This window comes from Solanum pennellii, chromosome 5 (assembly GCF_001406875.1).
Source record: "Solanum pennellii chromosome 5, SPENNV200".
Lineage (NCBI taxonomy): Eukaryota > Viridiplantae > Streptophyta > Magnoliopsida > Solanales > Solanaceae > Solanum > Solanum pennellii.
This window is the reverse complement of record NC_028641.1, coordinates 2,952,750-2,973,750: the sequence shown is the minus strand read 5'-3', so window position 1 is coordinate 2,973,750 and position 21,001 is coordinate 2,952,750. Positions and strand designations below refer to the sequence as shown.

At 31.8% G+C, this 21,001-nt stretch overlaps 2 protein-coding genes across 3 annotated transcripts; both read right to left on the bottom strand.

Moving 5' to 3' along the window:
• Nucleotides 1–8,075: 8,075 nt before the first annotated feature.
• Nucleotides 8,076–8,663, bottom strand: LOC107020040. Its single transcript, XM_015220379.2, has one exon. It carries the CDS (start codon nt 8,594–8,596, stop codon nt 8,162–8,164), a length of 435 nt encoding a protein of 144 aa, XP_015075865.1. The 5' UTR covers nt 8,597–8,663; the 3' UTR covers nt 8,076–8,161.
• Nucleotides 8,664–10,333: 1,670 nt separating this feature from the next.
• Nucleotides 10,334–20,285, bottom strand: LOC107020371 (ABC transporter G family member 7). Of its 2 annotated transcripts, XM_015220704.2 has the most exons (12): nt 19,957–20,284; nt 17,834–18,024; nt 17,601–17,751; nt 17,125–17,257; nt 15,528–15,729; nt 14,592–14,862; nt 14,070–14,201; nt 13,528–13,748; nt 12,289–12,501; nt 12,099–12,183; nt 10,995–11,250; nt 10,334–10,853 (listed from the first exon to the last, which is right to left on the bottom strand). In XM_015220704.2, the coding sequence occupies exons 1-12, from the start codon at nt 20,200–20,202 to the stop codon at nt 10,822–10,824; spliced, it is 2,133 nt and encodes a 710-aa protein (XP_015076190.1). In that variant the 5' UTR covers nt 20,203–20,284; the 3' UTR covers nt 10,334–10,821. The 2 variants fall into 2 exon arrangements, with proteins under 2 accessions (XP_015076190.1, XP_015076189.1); XM_015220703.2 differs by having other exon boundaries at nt 10,334–11,250; nt 19,957–20,285.
• Between the last annotated feature and the right edge of the window lie 716 nt (nt 20,286–21,001).

Below are 21,001 nucleotides of genomic sequence, written 5' to 3'. Positions count from 1 at the left end.
GATAATTAAGATTTTTCGATTTTTTATTAAAAATTTTGAATTTGATTTCAGAAATAAAAATTTTTTTGGTAGGAAGTTTTTACTTCCCTTAATTAATGAGTCTATCTTGTGTAAGTTCGAGATCAAACTAGTAATTTTGACTTTTTAATTTTAATTTTTAACTATAAATTTTAAAAAAGCAAATAAAAATTTAAAATAATTTATCAAATGACTAAAAACAAAACAAAAAAAAAGTGTCATTACGTGGCAAATCTAGTTTTACTTTTTGGACAAATTGAAGGGATTATTCTGTGGATATTCTAATCCATTTTGTAATGAAAATTAGTGTCATTATTTGACTCTAAATTAATTCTTTCTCCATAATTCATGGAGAGGCACAAGTGTTTCATTCTAAATTTTTTTCACAGGAAATATTATATATTTATATATATATAAATAAATAAATAATATGGGAATGAAATTCATGTAGTTCACATACGTTTCAAAATTTTCATGTGTTTTCTCAATAAAAAAAGTGTGTCAAACTTTGATACTAATAAAATAAATATATCTTTTCATTTCTAATTCAAATGTCAATAAAAATTTGAAAATAAAATCGTTATCGATAATGAAATTTCACTCTATAAATTTAAATTAATTAAAATCTAAACTACATGTCGTCACAGTCAAACGTAATTTTTTTTTTGTTCCAAGTAAAACCTTTGTATTTGGACAATAACTCAAATGCCACCTTGAATTAAAATAGAGTTTTTGACCAATTCCAATATAATTCAAAGTCTTATTTGTCTAGTCAAATGGTCTTCTTTATTTCTATTTATTTGCTTTAAGAGAAAAAAAAAATCATTTTCCAACTTTTGATTTGGATAAGTAATTCAAGTCCTCTAAATTTTAGTAAAATTTCATTTCTTGGTCCAAAGAACTTAGACCTTGAGTTGTCATTTTACACCCTCAAACTTATATTAAATGCACTTTTATCCCTCTTATTCAAATACACCTTTTTCACATGTTTAATTATATGATTTGGAAGATAGGAGAAGAATATTTATTTCCCAACTACCCAAATGTATGTTTTGTAAAAGCATATCTAATTATTTGTAATTTTATTTTCTTAGTATATACTTCATATTAATTTATACGTATCTGAATTATTTTATTATGATATAAATCAAGTTATTCATTAATTATTTACAGAGAGAAATTGAGAACGGGAAAATGGACTATTTTATAGTGATGGTTTTTTGGGTCTTGAGTTTTAGACAATGTAAGTGAATTTAATCAAATGAATGTTGTTGAAAAAGCTCGAAAACAATGGAAGGAACGAAAATGGGTAGTTCAAACTTCATAAAACGTTATGTTAGGTTTAAGACATTGATATTTCAAACTTCACGAAGATATATTTGAAGTTCGTATTTGATAAATCAAACTTCATACATGTATATCGAAAGTTTAGTCTTGACAAGCCAATCTACTAACCCGTATATTAGAAGTTTACTTCCACAAGCAATATGTCAAAACTTCAAATTTGCATTTTGCAAGTTTAGTCTGAAGTCATAGCCCAACAATTAATCCAGTCAAAGCCCAATGAAATATGTATAATTTTTAGGCCCATTGGGTTATCACTAATCATAATCCAGACAGGCCCAATAGGCTACTTGAAAGCGTATCACATAATTTTCCATCAATTTCTTCGTAATTATTCGTTTCTCAACAACAATAGGTCCGCACCTCAGTCTCACGTATGTTGGGATCAGCTATATGAATCCTCCATGTTATTACAAGACGTTCCGTCTAATTTCAAACAACACATATCTAAAGTTATTCCAAAATTCGTAGAGTGACATTTTTTTATGCACTACGAATATGACTTAAATATTAGTTCCGAATATCGAGTATCACTTTGGACCCATAGTTTTGCCGTATCGAACCCAAATCAAATTTGCGGCCCATTTTTACTCAAGCCCAATAGTTTTATTACCCCCAATTTGGTTGCTTAATGGGCCACTTGATTTAAGAAGAACAGATGCCTATAAGCCCAAACTTGAACCTTATAAGCCCAACATTAAACATATTACCAACTGCGCGAATGAACCTGAGATGTCCGCTGGTAACCTGTCTTATTTTTACGATTATAAATTTTAGATCTTTATAACGGGTTATTTATAAATGTTTTTCTATGGCTTGATAATGTAAGCACCTTTTCAAATCTGCCGGTATACTCAAACGTTAGTAGAGTCTTCCTCAACGCTCAAACAGATATAACTAATATACACGGATAATTTTAATATTTTGCAATATTTATACTTGCCATATTTATCGAATTATTAATGATACATTCAATGGACAATACATGTAGTTATCATTTAGACGACTTGATTTTGAAAAAAAAAGTTATTTTATAATGTCATTGTTATCACTCTCTTCGTTCCACTTTGTGATACTATTTGACTAGACGAAATGATCTAAAGAGATAATATTCTTTTTGGAGCGAACGAAAAGAGTAGTTTGAACTAGAAACTAACCAGATAGTTGAGAACCATTTATATAGTTCTTCTCTAACCATGTTGAGAACTATATAGTTCTTTTCTAACCATGCATCTATATCAAACTTCAAAAGCAACTAAAATTTGTCCTTTTTTTTCAGAAAAAAATACATTATAGTATGCCAAGATATTATTATTTTTTTATGTTAGATATTGTAAGGCTTTTTTTGTTTTTTCAAAAGTAATTTTGATGTTTTAGATGACTCAAAAGGTTGTTGTATTTTTCTTAGGATTCCCATGATGTGTGGGACAAGAAAGTACCCTTTTCAAATGACTTGTCATTTCAATCTGTCAACTCATCCATTTTGCACTAAACTTCACATAATTTTCATCTCTTTATTTTCTTCTTTGGTCCCTTTTTTAAGGTGAAAAATGCATTCTTATTTTACTCATCATAAACTTACTATATAGTTGATGGATTCATATGTTTTCTTTCCCCATTAATGCTTGTATCTTCTTTTGATCTTTTCTTTTGAAATTTATCCATAAGTTTGATGGATCCCGCACTTTCCTCTTTATAATTAACTTGTAAAATTATACTGAATATATTGTGTAATAGTCCAATTTATTAGTGATACTGTCCGACTGAGTCTAGGTGATCACGACTTTAAAACACGTCACTATAGTGTGTAAGGTTGCTTATTTTGTATATCAAATATCTCAATCATGTTTTGCCGATGTAGATCTTAAGCTAGGGTGTCACATACACCTGAGGTTAGCCCCACCGCATGAGCCGCATTAACAAAACTGATATAAGAGTGACTTTGATTCTATTTGTAACATCTAAGACCGTTAGTGATATTGTCCGATTTCTGCCTAGATCCACACGACTTTAAAACATATCATTAGTATGTAAGACCTACTTACATATATGAATATTGTCATATTTGAGGGCGGGCTCACAATGACGGGTCAAGAAAAAGATTGACAGACTTCTCGATTAATAAATTTTTTTAAAAAATTTATATGACATTTTAGATGAATCTTATATAAAAAAAAATAAAATGTTATATAAAAAGCATAACACAAATTTATATGCTCATACATTTTTGAGTTTAATCATGGCATAGACCAAGGATTGAAATCATGAAGAGATACGAGTTAGTGAAAAAAATCTTGATAGAGAGAACTTGTTTTTATAATTAATTTTATATAACGTGAATTTAAATTAGACATATATCTTTAATATACTATGAAATATCGAGTAAGAAATAAAAATAAGTCATCACAACCGCTTATACCTATAATTTGACAGTAAAATTTCAGCAAATTTATGTACTTCTTTTTAATTTCTTGAAGTTTACGTTAATTAAAAGCATAATACATAAACATGATCCTAAACTTGGCGTCAGTTGATAATTATGACCCTTAACTTTAGATGTGCACAAGTAGACACTTAAACTTGTATAAAGTTGAACGAATTGACTCATTTTTCCTACATGAAAAATTTGTGTTCTACGTGGTGTCCTACATGTATCATGCCATGTAGGACACGTGTGTCTACTTATTCAATTTTATACAAGTTTAAGTGTCAATTTGTGCATATCCAAAGTTAAGGATCATAGTTACAAACTGACACTAAGTTAAGAGTTATATTTATATATTATACCTAAAATAAAGTTATTTCTAGATCGATTGGATATCTCCATTTATAATCAAGGATTTTGAATTTTAGCTCTGGAAAATTGAATTTTTTTATCAAGAGCATCATATTAATAGGATGTCTGATATAAATTATATCAAATTAGTTCGGAAAAAAAATTAGGAAAGTGAAGAAGTCACGAAATAATATTAAAGATAACATGACAAATATTTTGATTCAAAAAAAGAAAAGAAACAATAACTATAACAATAAAAATATTATTACAATGAAAGTACAATAAATAACATATAGTAATAAAAATTGACGATAAAGATAAGAGTATTGTTATGAATACTAGTATATGAAGGAATAAGTACGATAATACTCAACTACCTGCTAGTTTTCTGTCTAAATATATAACCTCTATATATAACCATCATATATAGACTCTTATCTAATGTCATATCATCAATAAGCTGAAGCTACACCCTGCCTAATCACATCTCCCCGATGGTTCGTTAGTCTATCTATTTTTCTCCTAAGATCATCCATAATCCAACCTCTCACAGCTTTACCTCGAAGCATTCGTATATTTCATTTTACATGTTCAAACCATCATAATCTTATCTTTTCTGCCCAAAATTACAATCATATATATTACTATATATATAAGTATGTTTTATAGTGCCCAAAGTTACTTAGTTACCTTAATGTCTTAATTATTATTATTTTTTACCATGTAGCTGATTGATTTGATGTATAACATGTGTACGAGGTCTTTTGTTTTCTTTAAATAAATATAAATTGTCATGTACAATTGATAAATGTGATGTCGTACCAGACACAGTTAAATATACCAATTTATGTCATAATGTTACTATTATTTTGTGAGTAAAAAAAGATAAACTTTGATTATGCTTTTTTTAGACATATTTTGAATTATCAATAATTAATTATTTACAAGAATGTTGAAAAAAATTAAACTCTCTGTAGTAGTCAGTACAAGTACTTAACCGATAATTGTTATAAATATTTATCAAAAATATTACCTCTAATTATTTTATACGTAATTTGATTGTATAAATATTTTTTATAACGTTAGTATATAAAAATTAAATTTCAGAGATTTTATAATTTATTTGTATGGCTTCGTACACTGCTCTAAATCTACACTTAGATTTTCATGTTCCCAATTTCCCTCTTTATATATTTCTCTTTTTTAACTTGCCATTCTCATATACACTTTACTCATAAGAATTAAAAAGTGTATAAAATATAAGAAAATTTTAATTTTAATTTTTCTAGTGTTATTTTATGTCCCATGCATGTTTTCTTCTTCTTCTTCTTCTTTTTGTAGTTTCAAGTATGAATTCATGATATTTTTATTTTTTATGAATTTAATTAAAATTTTCTTCTTCTATTTAGGGTATATGGAGAAAATAAGGAGCTCTCTCCGGTCCAGTCCGAGGCACTCAAAGGCTAAAAACACAGCTGACGACTCGTTGATTCTCAAACACATCAAGAAGCATTTTTTGAATTTGACGTGTTTAAGATTCAACGATGCGTGAGCTATGTTTAGCTAGCGTTGTCACGTCTTGGACTGAAGGGAGCTCCCTATTAAATTATATATCTACTATTCCCTTAAATTTTCATGCATATAGCAAAATGATGTGTCAATAGTTTGAATATATGTAAGCTATTTATATAATTTAATTAACATGTTATAATAAATTATGTGTTTAATAATTAAACATTTAGGTGTTACTATATTAAACGTTACTTAATTTGACTATGTAACAATATTATATATTGTCAGTATATAAAACTTACGTTTGATTTTCTTTATAGATGGAAAGAAGCAAATATTAAACTTATCTTGTAGTAGTTTTTTTTTACTCTATGTGATATTTTCATATATTTCTGAGCCATTTTCTTGATTTTATTTACTTTGTGTTTAATTCATTAATTAGTTTCACTAATCAATTATATTGAATCTCTTTTCTTTCTTTTGTGATTGTAGGGGCGAAATAATAGAATATATGAATCGAAGATTATGATCTTGGCCTTTTGATGAAGATGAATTGATATTATTGACATTCTTTTCAACTTTGTAACTTAATTCAGGACAAACTATTTCTAGATAACAAAGTAAAAAGTTAAATTCATTTACACGTCTTTTAATTTAGGGTTTTTGGAGAAAGGTGGATAAATTCTCTACATGAATAATTGTTCTTGCAATGTATGAGATAAATAGTTAATTATGATAATTATACTTGTAGTTAATTAATGTTACTAATGTTGTGCCACATGGAATGGAATATCTTATTATCTTATTTCTTGAAACCTAAGTTTTAATCGTAGTTAAGAAAATATTCTAAATTAATTAATTAAATTTTATTTAATTGTTACCCCACCCCCCATTATTTTATCATTTCAGAAGCCTCAATTTAATATGGAGATGGATATATATTCGATCTATACGACTCTCATTACCCCTAAGCTCCCCTTCTCTCTCTTGAATTAAATATTTATATATTTAAATTTTCAGATAAGATAGTAGAGCCGTCAATATGTGCTAGGCCTGTTGGGTCGGCCTGGCCTAACTCGGGATTGAATAGGGTTGGGTTACGATTTTTGAAGCCCATTTGAGAAAAAAGTTTTTTCGCCCGGCCTGAATAAGTCTGCTGATTTGGGGGCTTGAGAAATATTGATAAGGCCGGCTCGTGGGCCAATAAAAATTAATGAAAATATATAATATAATATTTAATTTTAAAATTAAAGAGGGTCCAAACTCAAAACAATTAGGTTAATATTTCTATTTAGATATTTATACTTTTACTTGAAAAAGAACTAAATAAATATTATAAAGATAATTTTATTTGTGGATTTGATTAAAAAGTAGTAACATTAACATCATGTAATATTTTTTTGTTTATATTAATGATAATATTTTTAAATTATAATTTATAATTTAATTTAATAATTCTAAAAAAAATATAACTTTTATAAAAGTAGGCTAACTCGGCAAGCCTGTAACTTATGTACTTGTGGATTGAGCCAACCATTTTTTGGCCCACACAAAAAATGAATTATCCCAACCTGATCCATAAAATATCAAAGTCCGAATGGGTGAGCATCCCATATTGACAGCGCTATTACATAGTTACACATTTTTTATTCTTAAGAAAAGATAGATGTATGTTACACCTAGTATCTACCCTTATGTATCAATAATTGACAGAAACAAAAGAAGTTAAGTTTTGAAAAAATAAAAAAGAAATAAAACTAAAAATCATAAAATAAAAAAAGTACAAATCCTGAATCAATGGCTGGGGAGTCTTGATTTATGCAAGTTCTACTTTATTGGATATCAATGGCTAGGGCAACATTTGAAAAACATTTAACTCTGAAAATTGTCTATTTTTATGATTGCAAATAGTAGTAAGTACTAAAAATTGTCTTGTCCTTTGGGAAAGAGAATTTGGTGGGGGCACGGAATATCGAAATTGAATTTAAAATATAAAGAAGTAAATATATAAAATTTTAAAAAAATCAATATCTTCTATATATACATATTGAATAATATTAAATCTTATACATACAATGTAATTTTTTATCGAAAAGAATTTGAATGGACTCCCTTGCTCCCCACTTGTCTACTCTTATAGGTGATAAGCTTTAATTTATTTGCAATTTATCTCTTAACATAAAACTTTTCTAAACGAATCTAACTTCATCACATTCCAATATAAATATCGAACATTGAACTTTTTTTCTTCAAGAAAAACAACAACAATAACGAACCAATATGTATAAATTCGGACTTTGTATTTATTCTTGTGTTATAAATATATATTGCACATACTAAAAAAATCTTTAAAATACTAAAACATATGCAACAAGAAATGTTAGGATCAATCCCATATATAAGTAGGATCGATAAAAATCGTAAATTAAAGCTAACTCTAGCTATTTGGATCAAATAAAAACAGACAATATTTTAACTGTTACATAAATATCTTTTAAAAATAATATATTATCAAGCTAAAATTCCCTTGGTTAACTCAATCAAATGAAACAAGATCACAATAGTTGAAATTGGTACACTTAATCCAATAAGTGCAGCCATGCCCAAAACCAAACTAGGTCTTGTATCCATTAATTGAGATTGCAACAATCCCAATGCTTGACAAATATTTGCATCGTAATTAGCATATATACTCTTTTCCCAATCCATCCAATCAGACGGAGGCTCGTAATTTCTTTCGATCATTTTCATCTCATGAATTCTCTTACGTAGAATAATTAAGTTCTCATCTACACTACGACAATTATAGTAGTTTCGATCTTGAGCTTCTCTCCCCATTGCCAATATCGTTGTCCTCGAATTTCGTGATGATGAAGATGATTTTCGTCTCGATGAAAATGGAGAAGATGAAAGAAAAGAAGTTGATGTTGTTGTGGATGTTGCCATTATTTAGAGTGATTAATGAATTTTGAGAATTGTATAAATATTGAAAAAATGAGATTTGAGTTATAATTGGTTTTGGGTGTTTGTATTTATAGATGTAGGGGACATAGGGTAATGTTAATTAATTATTAATTTAAAAGTATTAAACTAAAAAATGAATAGGCAAAACCGTGTTATATTAACTGTCATCACCAATAATTAATAGAAAAATAGTTTAGATTATATCATTTTGTCAAGTATGACATGGTCAAGATATGATTTAGTCTTGCAAGTTGCAAATATAATGAATATTAATTGACAACGGATCAAGTATTTTCGTTAAAAGAATTCAAAATATATTTAGAAAAAATATCTTTACTATTTCGATCTGTTTATTTGTTTCACAAAAGGTGTCTACTTTTATATATGAGAACGACACAATTTTAAATTTTCAATTCTACGATGTTGCTCTTACATGGTGTATTTAGCATCTCTTATTCTTATATACATGATATTTTTTGCTTTTCGAGAATGAAACAAGAAAAATTGCGTATAATTTATTCTTATGCCCTTTAAATATGTCAAAACTGTAAATTCATGTTATTGATTGTTAGTTTTTAAATATATAAATTATTTTTCAGAATTCTTAAAGATAATATGTTGAAATTTACGGTTAGAGTCATATAAATTGACACGAAATAAGTAGTATAAATTTCAAAGGTATTTATTATCAAACATTTTTGTACATCGTATTTTTCTGATTTTTTTAATTTTTTTTACTGTTATAACAAAGATGTTTAGCTAATTTTAGTGCATAAATTTATATGGTTTGACTTTTGTGCAAGTCGGTTCTTTTTTTAATACTTAGTTCTCTGTATCTTCCCATTTTATTTTTTCAGGTATATAAAATATCTATTAAACAAAATAAATTTAAAAAATTATTTCGTTTGTTCAATTTTGAAAATGAAATCAGAAAGTAGTTGGAAAGACCAGATCACCAGGGTTTAATTTTTAATTTGCATACTATATAGTATTATTATTCTATTGGCTGACGCAAAACTGAGATGGAAATAACTCTAAAAAAATATTAATTAAAAAAAATGACAATTGATCGAACCTAGCTATACCTCTCCAAGGAGCAAAATGTTGAATTCGATTATACCAATCTCTACGTCTCATGAGCTAATTATTTCGATGAAATTTATTTTCGTATCGACCTATCGTAATATTAAAATCAAAGAATATTAGTTGACTAGAAATCATGCAATAATTATTTCAGTTTTAAGACGTGCTCCCAAAACCTAGAAGACGTTGACTTACTTTTGTCAATGAATTATTAATTACAAAGTCTAGCAAATTCGAATTTGATTCTGGTCAACGTTTAATGTATTCAGTTTTGAGATCTGTAATTTATCATTCTTGTTTCTGTTTATAATATTATTATTTCCGATGTTATTATAACAAAAGCGATTAAAATAATTTAACAAAACAGAAACTAGATCATGGTTTTGGGTGCAACGACAATCCTAAATAACCTTTTCTGAATCAACAAAGAGAATATGGAAAGGCATATTACACCAACCATATAATCCCACAAGTGGAATCTAGTAACGATAGAATATACCTAAAATCATACGTTTCAAGGAAGAAATGCCATAATCCCACGGGTGGAGTCTAATAACGATAGAATATACCTAAAACCATACATTTCAAGGAAGAAATGTCATAATCCCACAAGCGGAGTCTAATAACGATAGAATATACCTAAAACCATACATTTCAAGGAAGAAATGCCATAATCCCACAGGTGGAGTCTAATAATGATAGAATATGCCTAAAACCATACATTTCAATGAAGAAATGCCATGATCCCACGGGTGGAGTCCAACAACGATAGAATATACCTAAAACCATACATTTCAAGGAAGAAATGCCATAATCCCACAGGTGGAGTCTAATAACAATAGAATATACCTAAAACCATACATTTGAAGGAAGAAATGTCATTTAACACGACCTACTAAACCCGTCATAGAACTTATTTTTTTTGGTTATGAAAATAGGCTAAAAAGTTCAAACTTTACATTAGAGTTCAGCTCATATTTACCATACTTCACGACTACTCGAGAGTCGAGACGATCTTCATGGAGTTTCTAATGCTTTTGATCCCTAAATATAACAGGAAGGGGATGGAATTTACTGCATATTAGTAGAATTAGCTCAATAGCTCACATAAGAAAGAGCTCCTTTTACTGCACAAGCATCTCCTTTTGATTAGCACCTGTAGGAGATAAATCAATAAAAAAGTCGCATATCTTCGTTATCAACATCATCCATTTTTCCCAAGCAATTTACAAGCCGTCAAGGGTAAACAGATCAAGTGGATCAGCAGGAGAAGATTCCTGCTGCTCGTCGGGTTTACCTTCATCTGAGGGAGGAGACTCAACTTGTTGAGTTGGTTCAGACAAATCATCATCCTTTACGGGCTGAAGCTTTGCTTCTTCCTCTGGATCTTCTTCAATATCTTTGAGACGTGGTGGAGGTTCAAGCCGTTGATACTTGGGCTTATTTTTCTCCAGGAGAAGGTAAGTTGTGTAATACCAAAACATGAGTATTCTACTTTGAGCAATAATGGTATCACCTATTCGGCTGCCTCCAAATGATAGCCGCTCGAGTACCTGTAGAAGTCAAATTCAAGATGTTGCCACACAAGGATGAAAACGATTTGATTCACTGCCAATGCTTGGGGATTTCAATCAGCAAGCATAAGATGAAGTGAGAGAGGATATGGTGAATTCAATCTTGAAGTTCGGACAGTGAATAATATTTTTCTTGCAATGGAACCACCTCGCGAAGATCGAAGAGGGAGCAGTATTCCACTTTTTGAAATGTGAAGCTATTCGAGTGTAGTCTACTATAGATTTTAGGTATGTATTAACTTCAACTCTCCAGGTTGCCAGTTATCTATGTTTATTATCACCTTGGTTTAGCATTAGTCTCTAAAATTGACAATTCTAAATTGAACATAGAAGCTAGTTAGGTTAGAAGTTGGCCAGGTGTCAAACTGATGCATGGTGTTGAAGAACAACAAAGGGAGGAAAACAACCAAAACAATACGTGTTCAAGTAAAGAAAACAAAATGGAAAAAAAAAAAACCATGGCCGCAGTATTGTTATATAGAACAACGCGTTCATCATATTAACCTTAGTATTTGTGCCTATCGGCTATCAGTCATAGACTAGTCCTTAAATGGTCATGCTAATGCTCACAAGTAAAAGGTACACGAGCCATCTAGAGCTAACCTTAGTTCCCTCTGCACCTAAGCCTAAGGTTTCAATTGCACAAGGAGTCAATAGACCAACATGATTTTCTGGGAAAATAAGAGAAGCTTTTGCATTCAAACTGGAAGTTTTAGTTCAATGATCTAAAAATTGCTGTCCATACATAAAAATTTCTATAAAAGATACAAGAGCAATTCAAGTAGAATCTTATGAAGTAAAAAGAGGAGTCCTTTGTCTTCACTCACCTGTTCACCAGACTGTATGTCAGATGTCTTTTGATGCTCAAATTGAAGGCCACTAAATTCATTGATGCTAAGCCCCTGAAACGCCCTGAAAATAACAAGAAATTCACCAACTATTGAAGTCCTTGAATAGAAAGACTAGTAGAGTTGCGGAATGGCCAAGTACTCTGGCATATGAAGGGACATTCAGTACCATCTTATTAAAGAAACTCGAGGAATCCACTGAAAAATAATTGGTGTGTTGTCTGAATTGACATAGTACCCTCCAAAGACAATAAAAACTGTCATAAGAGAGGGGCCTAATGCTAATGCAGCTTCAGTCGTTGGAACCATAGCTCCCACAGTCAAGCCCATTGCAGATGCAGCAAAAGACTCCACCGTCACGATTCCGCAGAACTTCCCAAATCTACAAACCAAAGCAGAATGGTTTCAGCACTCAATGTGGAGTGTATTCTAGTTTCCAACCTCTTTCTTCAACCAAATGCTTGTGTGTCATTTTATTGAAATACCATTTACCAAAAGCTACCAATAGCATATGTCACTTGAGGGGGGAAAAACCACAGGACCACTAAAATTCGGAAAGTGAATGCAAGAAACAACGAATGAATGCCATAGTGCAAAAAGATTGACTACGACGACCCTTTTCTCAATAAAGGCACAGTAAAACTTCATAGTATATACCTTTGCCGAAGCTGGCAAATATGCACTAAGCAAGATGACTGATGAAGAAGCTTATATGACATCTTACCGACAGTATGGAGTCATTAATATGATTCTCAGAAAGTTAATGCAAGAAGAAAACTATGCATACATGTGTCCCCATTTCAATTGCTTTGTTCAAGAAAGATTTTGACAATCCATAAAATGTTAACCACATCCCTCGTTTGTAATAAAAACAGATGAACTAATCATAACTGAGATGATTATCCTTTGCTGCTATCAACCTATAAAAATTACTTGAACGTGGATATTTCTAATAAAGATATTAAAAGTTGTGTTTCTGAATGCTAAGTTTTTTTCTGAGCTTGAGTTGATGTATTTATCAAGGTATTTTGGCTTCAAGCCTTCTCTTTATATAGGTATTGTAGCTTAAAGCCTTCTCTTTCTTCTCCTAAGTAATGCATAGATATGCAATTTCCCCATACTTTACTCAAAGCAGCCTCACAGATCAGCTAGTAACTTAAAACTTTTCATCTTAGGATCTCTTTTGTAATTACTTAAAAGCGCCCATGATCCACCGAGTTCTAAATCTTGCATCACTGGCCCTGGGAAGTTCTTGGTTATCAAAAAAAGAATTTCTTAAAGAAGGGAGACCTCTGTCCTTGAGAAAAACATGCTTGAAAACGGGGATATCACATGAAATAGCCTTAATATCTTCACTCTAATCAGCAACACATATATGTGTACAACTCATAAACAGTGGTAAAATCACCTAGAAATGGTAGGATGAAGTCGAGCCATTGGGTATAGGATGCCACCAAAGAGTAGAGGAAATGCTGCCCCAACAGGAATCTCAGCAATCAACTTGGAAAGCAAATATGGTCCCAGAGCATAAGACCCTTTTGCACGCTCTCTATCAACAATTGCTCGTTCCTTGGGAAAGACACCAACTGTTTTTGTGAGAGCAGCCATAGCAGTGTTTATTGCAGCAACCTACGCATGAACACATGCAAATTGGAAGGATATCGATTAGGAACCACATTGCCTCATCAATTTGGCACTTGTCTTTCATGTTTGATGTTTTTTAATTGCTGGAACTATGGCATCTTCACCCAATTTTGGTTACTTGCCCACAGATTATTAGCTGAGCAATTTGTTAAACTATAACGAATAAGAAAATATTGCTTTTGAGCACAGAAAACTGGAGGAAAAGAACAGTTACTCTCTTCCTATTCATGCGCTGATCAAGAGTACATGTTGGCGCTACATTAATCTTACTGACAGGACCTGATAATATATACAGGCATTTCTCACCTGAAGTAATCCCATCCTGTCTTGTATTGACGTTTGTGATCTGCCCATCCTCCAGAATACAGAACCAAATATCAAAGCTGAAGCAATTGACATCCTTGCCCGAACTTTGTTTGTTGGTCCATCACGAGAAGCCTATTCATCAATTTAATTGATCTCAATTATAATAGATCCAAAACCAAAATAATGCAAAATTGCTCAAGTATCACTTTCTTTTTTGCATAAGAAACGGATTGAAGGAAGTCCTCAATCTGTTGGAGATAGGGTAAGCTCTAACTAGCTACATAGCATGATAATGCAGTTAGACTTGAATAAATGACCTATAGCACACAACACGCTAAAATTCTCCATTTTACATCTATTAAATTTTCCAGACAAATGAACGAACTTCTCCTTATCAGTGATCATTGCTATTTTTATGATTTATAATTCCAGCACTATTTATAATCAGCATGGTAACTACTTCCAAATTCCCATTAAAACAGGTTAGTGACATCTGATGAGAATTAGATATATGAGACTCACTTGCATCCATGCACGTTTGAGAAGTAACCTGAACTGCCTCCACCAACCACCTTTGCGTGAAATAGATTTCTTTTGGAAATTCACATGGCTCTTCGAGCTATCCCTTACAAGTGAAGTTGCATATAAAACCTCTGGTATCTTTTCTGAGAATGACTCAACTAGACCATTTATTCTCTTTTGAGAAGAGTATACACTCTCTCGCGAACTATAGTCTATAGATATTAGATCAGCCAAAAATTCAGCAGGATTTACATGATCTGGACAAATGTACCTGTCATTTAGCAACCATCATCAATACTTGATTAACAAATTGCAATTTTCACTTCCCGTGAATCATAGGAAATTAAGCTGTCTCCATATCCATATGGCAATGGCTTAACTTAAATGCATAAATTTACACAAGCACACATGTGTGCATGCACACATATATGTATACGTTCCTTGCCCCATACCATCCCCCACAAAAAACTAACCAGAAAGAAAAATCAAGAGTACTTGTTTACATCCTAAAGTGTTGCAACTCGCACCCTAAATTCATAAACGGTATTTCCTTATCATGCTACTTCATGCCGTTCTAAGATCGAAGTACCTATTCTACATATAAGAATCCCCTTCTTTACAAGATTTCTACTCCTTATAGATAGATATAGCATCTATGATTTTCGCCTTACCACATTCTAACTTGATATCTACGTGTTTAAGAATAAAAGGTGGCACTAAAATCACCATGAAGTTTATCAAAGGGACATTTAGCTCTACTTGAAAGAACATGTTCCAATTAACAGGCACCATGTAGACATATATGTTGTCGGACCGCAAACCGCACAAATAAGCTACAGTTCTAGGAATACAATGCCTAATTGAGAACCAAAGCACAATACTATATGGTTATATAGATTATATAAGTAATTTTGGGAAATCGATCATATAACAAACCCGAATTTCGAGAAGTACGCTAGTACTTCATCACGTGCAGGACCAGCATAAATGAGCGAGCCCCCTGCTAACAGAACAATGTCGTCGAATTTTGCATACACAGAACCTCTAGGCTGGTGTATAGAACATATAACAGTATGTCCATCTTGTGCAAGTTGTCTTAAGGTTTCCATCACTCGCTCTGCTTGAAAAGCATCAAGTCCTGAAAGCAGGGTTTTGTGGGGAAAGAGTAAAAAGGTGAACAAGCAACATTGAACTAAAATCTTGTCTTCGCATTGGTATTTCGACTTGAATAATATATTCAATTGTTTCTACTAAAATCAAAAATTTCCTAAATTATAAACGTACTTCCTCCTAGATTTAAAGAACTAGTAATATCTCACAACTGCCACCGAGGAAAGTTGATAGTTCATATTTAGAAGTTTGGGTGGAAAACTTTCTATTATTACTATGTGAATGATTCTATGTTAAACATGATACATCTAGCTTTCAAGCTGAACCTCCATAGTAGGAGGCTAAAACGGAATCCAGACACCAAAACCATTAACAAAAGAGGCATGACATTAACGTAGAATATCCTTACAAAAAAAAACACCACTAATATACAAGAGAATAGCTGGACAAAACTAGGAAGCATAAATGAATTCTATATGAAAAGTGGGAGAAATATTCATCAAGTCATTAACTACTAAATGTATAATATTTGTTTAGCTCCAGTCTAAATGTTTTTCCACCAGAAGCTCATCTTGTTAGCTTTCATTTATATGTTGATTCCTTCACCTTCTAAATGTAGAAGCTTTAAAACCAAATGCATTGTTTTACATACAAAAGTACTTCAAAATTAGTACCATATATCTAAATAAGACCCCACAAGATTTCTTTGACATAAAAGAGAATCAAGCATACACATTTCCAGACAGTACAACAGCACAAGGAATACAGAACCCAAGATAATGGTTTTAAAGTCCTTAATAGCACCATAAACAAACATTTGTTTTTGGACATTATAGAGTTCAGCATACTGTCGACGCAAGTAGAAGAACTAATTAAGCCTCTACAAGGATAGAAAAAATATTCAGATTCATTTTTTAGACTTCTCTAGAACCATATAACGACAGGATTTGGATGCCTACACAAGCTCAACATATTTTTATGCATCTCATCCGATAATAATCATTCTGACTTCCACTACATGAAAGTTTGACACTGCATGTAACTAAGGAGTCAGTACAACTGGATAATGGTTGTGGCCAGGACGTAAGCACCATTATAAGTGAAAGATAGATGAGATAAAAGTGAAAATTGGGAGTCCCTTCTAGAGAAGACTACACTCTACAGGGAAGCATAGTGGCCATAAATCTATAGTTATCCTACTTCAAAACCTCTGATTTTATAAAGACACTCCTTGGTCTATACGTGCTTCTAAAAATATTGTAATGACTAGTTTATTAATAAAAAATGAAAGCATATAATGTCAACCAGACAAAATATTCAATGGTCAACTGAATTGAATAAAGGCAGAAAATTGGATGATACCATTATGATCAAAACATAACGCCAGCAAACATGGACTAGCAAAAGCAGTAGCATCACTTACCAGTGGTAGGTTCATCAGCAAAAACTACAGATGGACTGGCAATAAGCTCACATGCAAGCGACAGGCGCTTCTTTTCACCTCCACTAATTCCACGAACTTTTGCATCACCAATGCGTGAATCAGCACAACTGACCTTTTAAAGAGACATACAACCAACACTACTGAGGACAAAGTAGAGAGATTTCTCTGCTAAATGCTGAAGTAATACAAACAGATTCCAGAATTTTCAAGAAGCAAAACTGAAGATAGAGCAGCAAATACATTAAAGGATGAAAGGGGAATTAACATGGGATAAGGGATTATTTGTTCATGGACAAACTATTCAGGGATTGTAGTGCAAAATTGTAATACAATGGATATTAATCAAAAGCTTATTTTGTTCAGCATCGGATGTTTGGTTCATCATATTAAAAGTTGGATGTGAGATGTACTATATAAAACATTAAGTACCGCAGTAAGACAGAGGGAAACCTTACCAAACCTGTTTTAAACAATAGATTGTTCACATATTCATCTCTCTCTTCTATTGAAGATACGTCCTGTAGCTGCAGTTCAGCTGCAAGAGAGAGAGTTTCTCGAACAGTCAACTGGGAAAAGAAAAGATCTTCTTGTCTAACATAGGCAAACCTGTATGAGCAAAAAATTCCATCATCTTGTTAAGAATTTCTCTCAAGAGAAAAGTAATCAGTCTAATTGACAGTGGATGTACTTGTATATTTTGTTTGAAAATGGCACCCCGTTGATGTCCAAAAGACCAGACAAATTCAACTTAGGTGATGCTTTTGTTTGACCTGCCAGAACATTGAGAAGAGTAGTCTTTCCTGATCCTGATGGACCCATTATTGCTAGCAATCGACCAGGTTTGGCTTCTCCTGTCACATTTTTTAGCAAAAACCGCACCTAGAGTTCGGGCGAGATGAAAAGATACAGAAAGATTTTGAATGTCAATGTCAATATCATTTGATGGCCCTCAGAATAACTACGCAATTCGATCATGGGAAACTTGCATGTTGCTTAAATCACTATAACCAGAAATTAGTTATCTCAAAAAGCAAAATGAGCAAAAGCTAAAGGGAGAATTAAAAAAATATGCAGGTGAGAATTAAAATTAAAGGGAAGCAACAGTTACTTATAAGGTCAATATACATAGTTGGTCATAAAATTTGAGGAAACAAACTAGATCATGAAGATACCATCAAAGGTTAAACACTTAAACTGTGAAGCCACTTTGAAGTAACAATATTTGTTTGGCTACTAAGAAGGAAACAGGTGAAAGTATGGGTGTTCTTTTCGTAGTCTTTGAGGATTTTCATATTCATTGGTTATAGTCTTATAGAGTTCCAGCAGTACATGTACTTCCTTCCTTCTTTCTTTTTTCTTCTGACTAGATAAGCAATATATGTGGATCTGCTAACACACATAAAATTTCAGTTGTTCCCTCCAACAATCCCCGGTATATATTTCAACTATTAAGATAACTGCTCATTCCCTGTCACTTAACAGGATCGATATCTATTATAGTTTTTGCTAGTAATATCTATCTATTTCTAATATACACAAATAAAAACATATAAGCCTCATCGATAACGGCAAACTGATGAAATTCACTAAAGAGAAAGTTCATCATCTGGCATAATGCGTGTTATTCTACATTTCTACTACACGGATAGGAGCAAATTCTAGAATCTTAATCTCTGTAAAATAATCAAAAAAGAAACACGAATCGATTCTAACTGACTACACACATTTGGCAACAAGCTCTGAAGTGTTGGGTTTTAGCAAGGTGTGAATGGGAAATAAGAAGAGAAAATTGAAAATGTGGGAGACCAATTTTGGAGCATATTGGTAGAAGAAAGGAAATTTGTTGTCCTTGTATTAGGAAACACTTCCTTTAGTTCTTAAAGGGTTAAGAAGAAGGTGCGCCCTCGCGCCGTCGTCGTCGCTCGACTTCGGCAAATCGGACTTGGATTTGGCAAATGATGTGATTGATAATATTTTTGGACAAAACTTATTTAATCAATCTCATTAATTAATTTTCTTTCTCTTATAAATTAATCCAGTATGTTAGTTAATTAGTTAGTTAACATAATTAATTTCATATAACGGAATTTATTTGAAATTAATGTGTAACGGTAACATCGTTCTAAAGGGATATGTTCCTTTTGGAAAGACGTTATTTTTTCACAAAAGACACAACTTTCTGGAACGACATTGTCTGAATAGAAGCGTTCAGACCATTGTCAAACAGATGCCTTCCTTGCTACAAATGGCTATAAATAGAGATGTTTTTTCCGTTTTTCAACACTGAAAAAGTTTTCCTCTCAGCATACATTTTCTTACATAATAAATAGTCGATCGATCTGAGTCTGTGTATGCTCTTGTTGCTGTTCTTGCATACGCTGAAATTAGTGAAGTTTGAGGTACCACTACTTCTCTAATAGGTTAATTCGTATTATCTTGGGAGGAATTAATATGTAAACTCAGGTACTTGAGGAGATTAAATTTCTTAAGGAGACACAGTGGGTTCTGTGGTCTCGGATTAGTATTCTGCCTGTTTCATCTCTTTTATGTTTCTAATTTTATTTTTCGCAATCTGAATACAGGGATAACATGAAGTTTTTATCATCAATTTCAGCTTAATTGCACAAAATTTTGTATAAAATAGCCAAATAGAAGAACTATTCATAAGTTCACCAAATAATCTACTGTAACATTTATCAACAAAAGCTCGCATGCTTTGTTTCCGCTTTCACTTGACTTCTCCAAATTCTAGTCGAAAATTCAAACTCAATCTATATTCAGAAAAAAAGAAAATGCAATGGACTCACTCACCGTATTTGTGGATTTATCAGAGAGCGAGCAAGTAATATTACTCCATCTAATAGTAACCGGAAGTACTTTTCCAGTAATCGTAGCTTCGTCATTTTCACTTCCTCTTTCACCGTCATCATCGAAAGCATCTTCATTCTCCGGTACAATCGCCGGACCAGGAGAGGAGAAAAGTCGGAGCAGTAGCGCCGCCGCAACTGCCGCCAGTAACTGGCCAATTCCGCCTCCTTTGCCGCCAATCGGCAACATTTTCTCCGTTCGCTCGTCGTCTACTTCACACTCTCACAACTACACTGGTTCAGTTTTAAGAAGAAAAAAAAATATACTAATTTTGAGTAAGACAAAAGTTTGTTGTGAACGAACACGGGTCCTTCATGAGGAGATAAGGTATGAAGGTTATGATGGTAATTTCGGTATTAACTTGTAAATTTTTAAATTAATTTTTTTTATTATTAATTGTAAATCCTATATTGATAATTTTCTAAAAACTTGTGTCAATAATCGAGATCAAAATAACAATGGTTTTAAAATAATGATGAAATATGAAGTTTACAATATTTCAATTTGAAAGTGTACGTGAATATTAAGATATTATATTGAAATTTAAATATTAAATAATTAAGATTATTTTTTTTCTCCACCAACATATGAGTATATAAAAATCTTCATATTTATTTTAAAATATATAGAAATAATTTACTGCTAATTACTCTATGCAAAATATGAAGTCAAGATTAGATACGGTAACCTTTGACCCCTTCGTCAATTGGTCCGATTTTCATTGGCTTATAACTTGATAAATTACAAGGAAACTTTCACATATAGCCATTTAAAAATAATTAATTACTCTCCATAGCTATAATTTGATAATTACAAGTTGTAATTATATGTTATATCGATGAGAAAGGTGAGCGATAATAGGAGAGAGAGGGGGAAAAGAGTGGAAGAAAGGTGAGTTGTATATGTATATTGGTTAAATAATTATATATTATACATATGTATTTATATATATGGCAAGAGAGATAGGGAGAGGGAGGAGAGAGGTGAG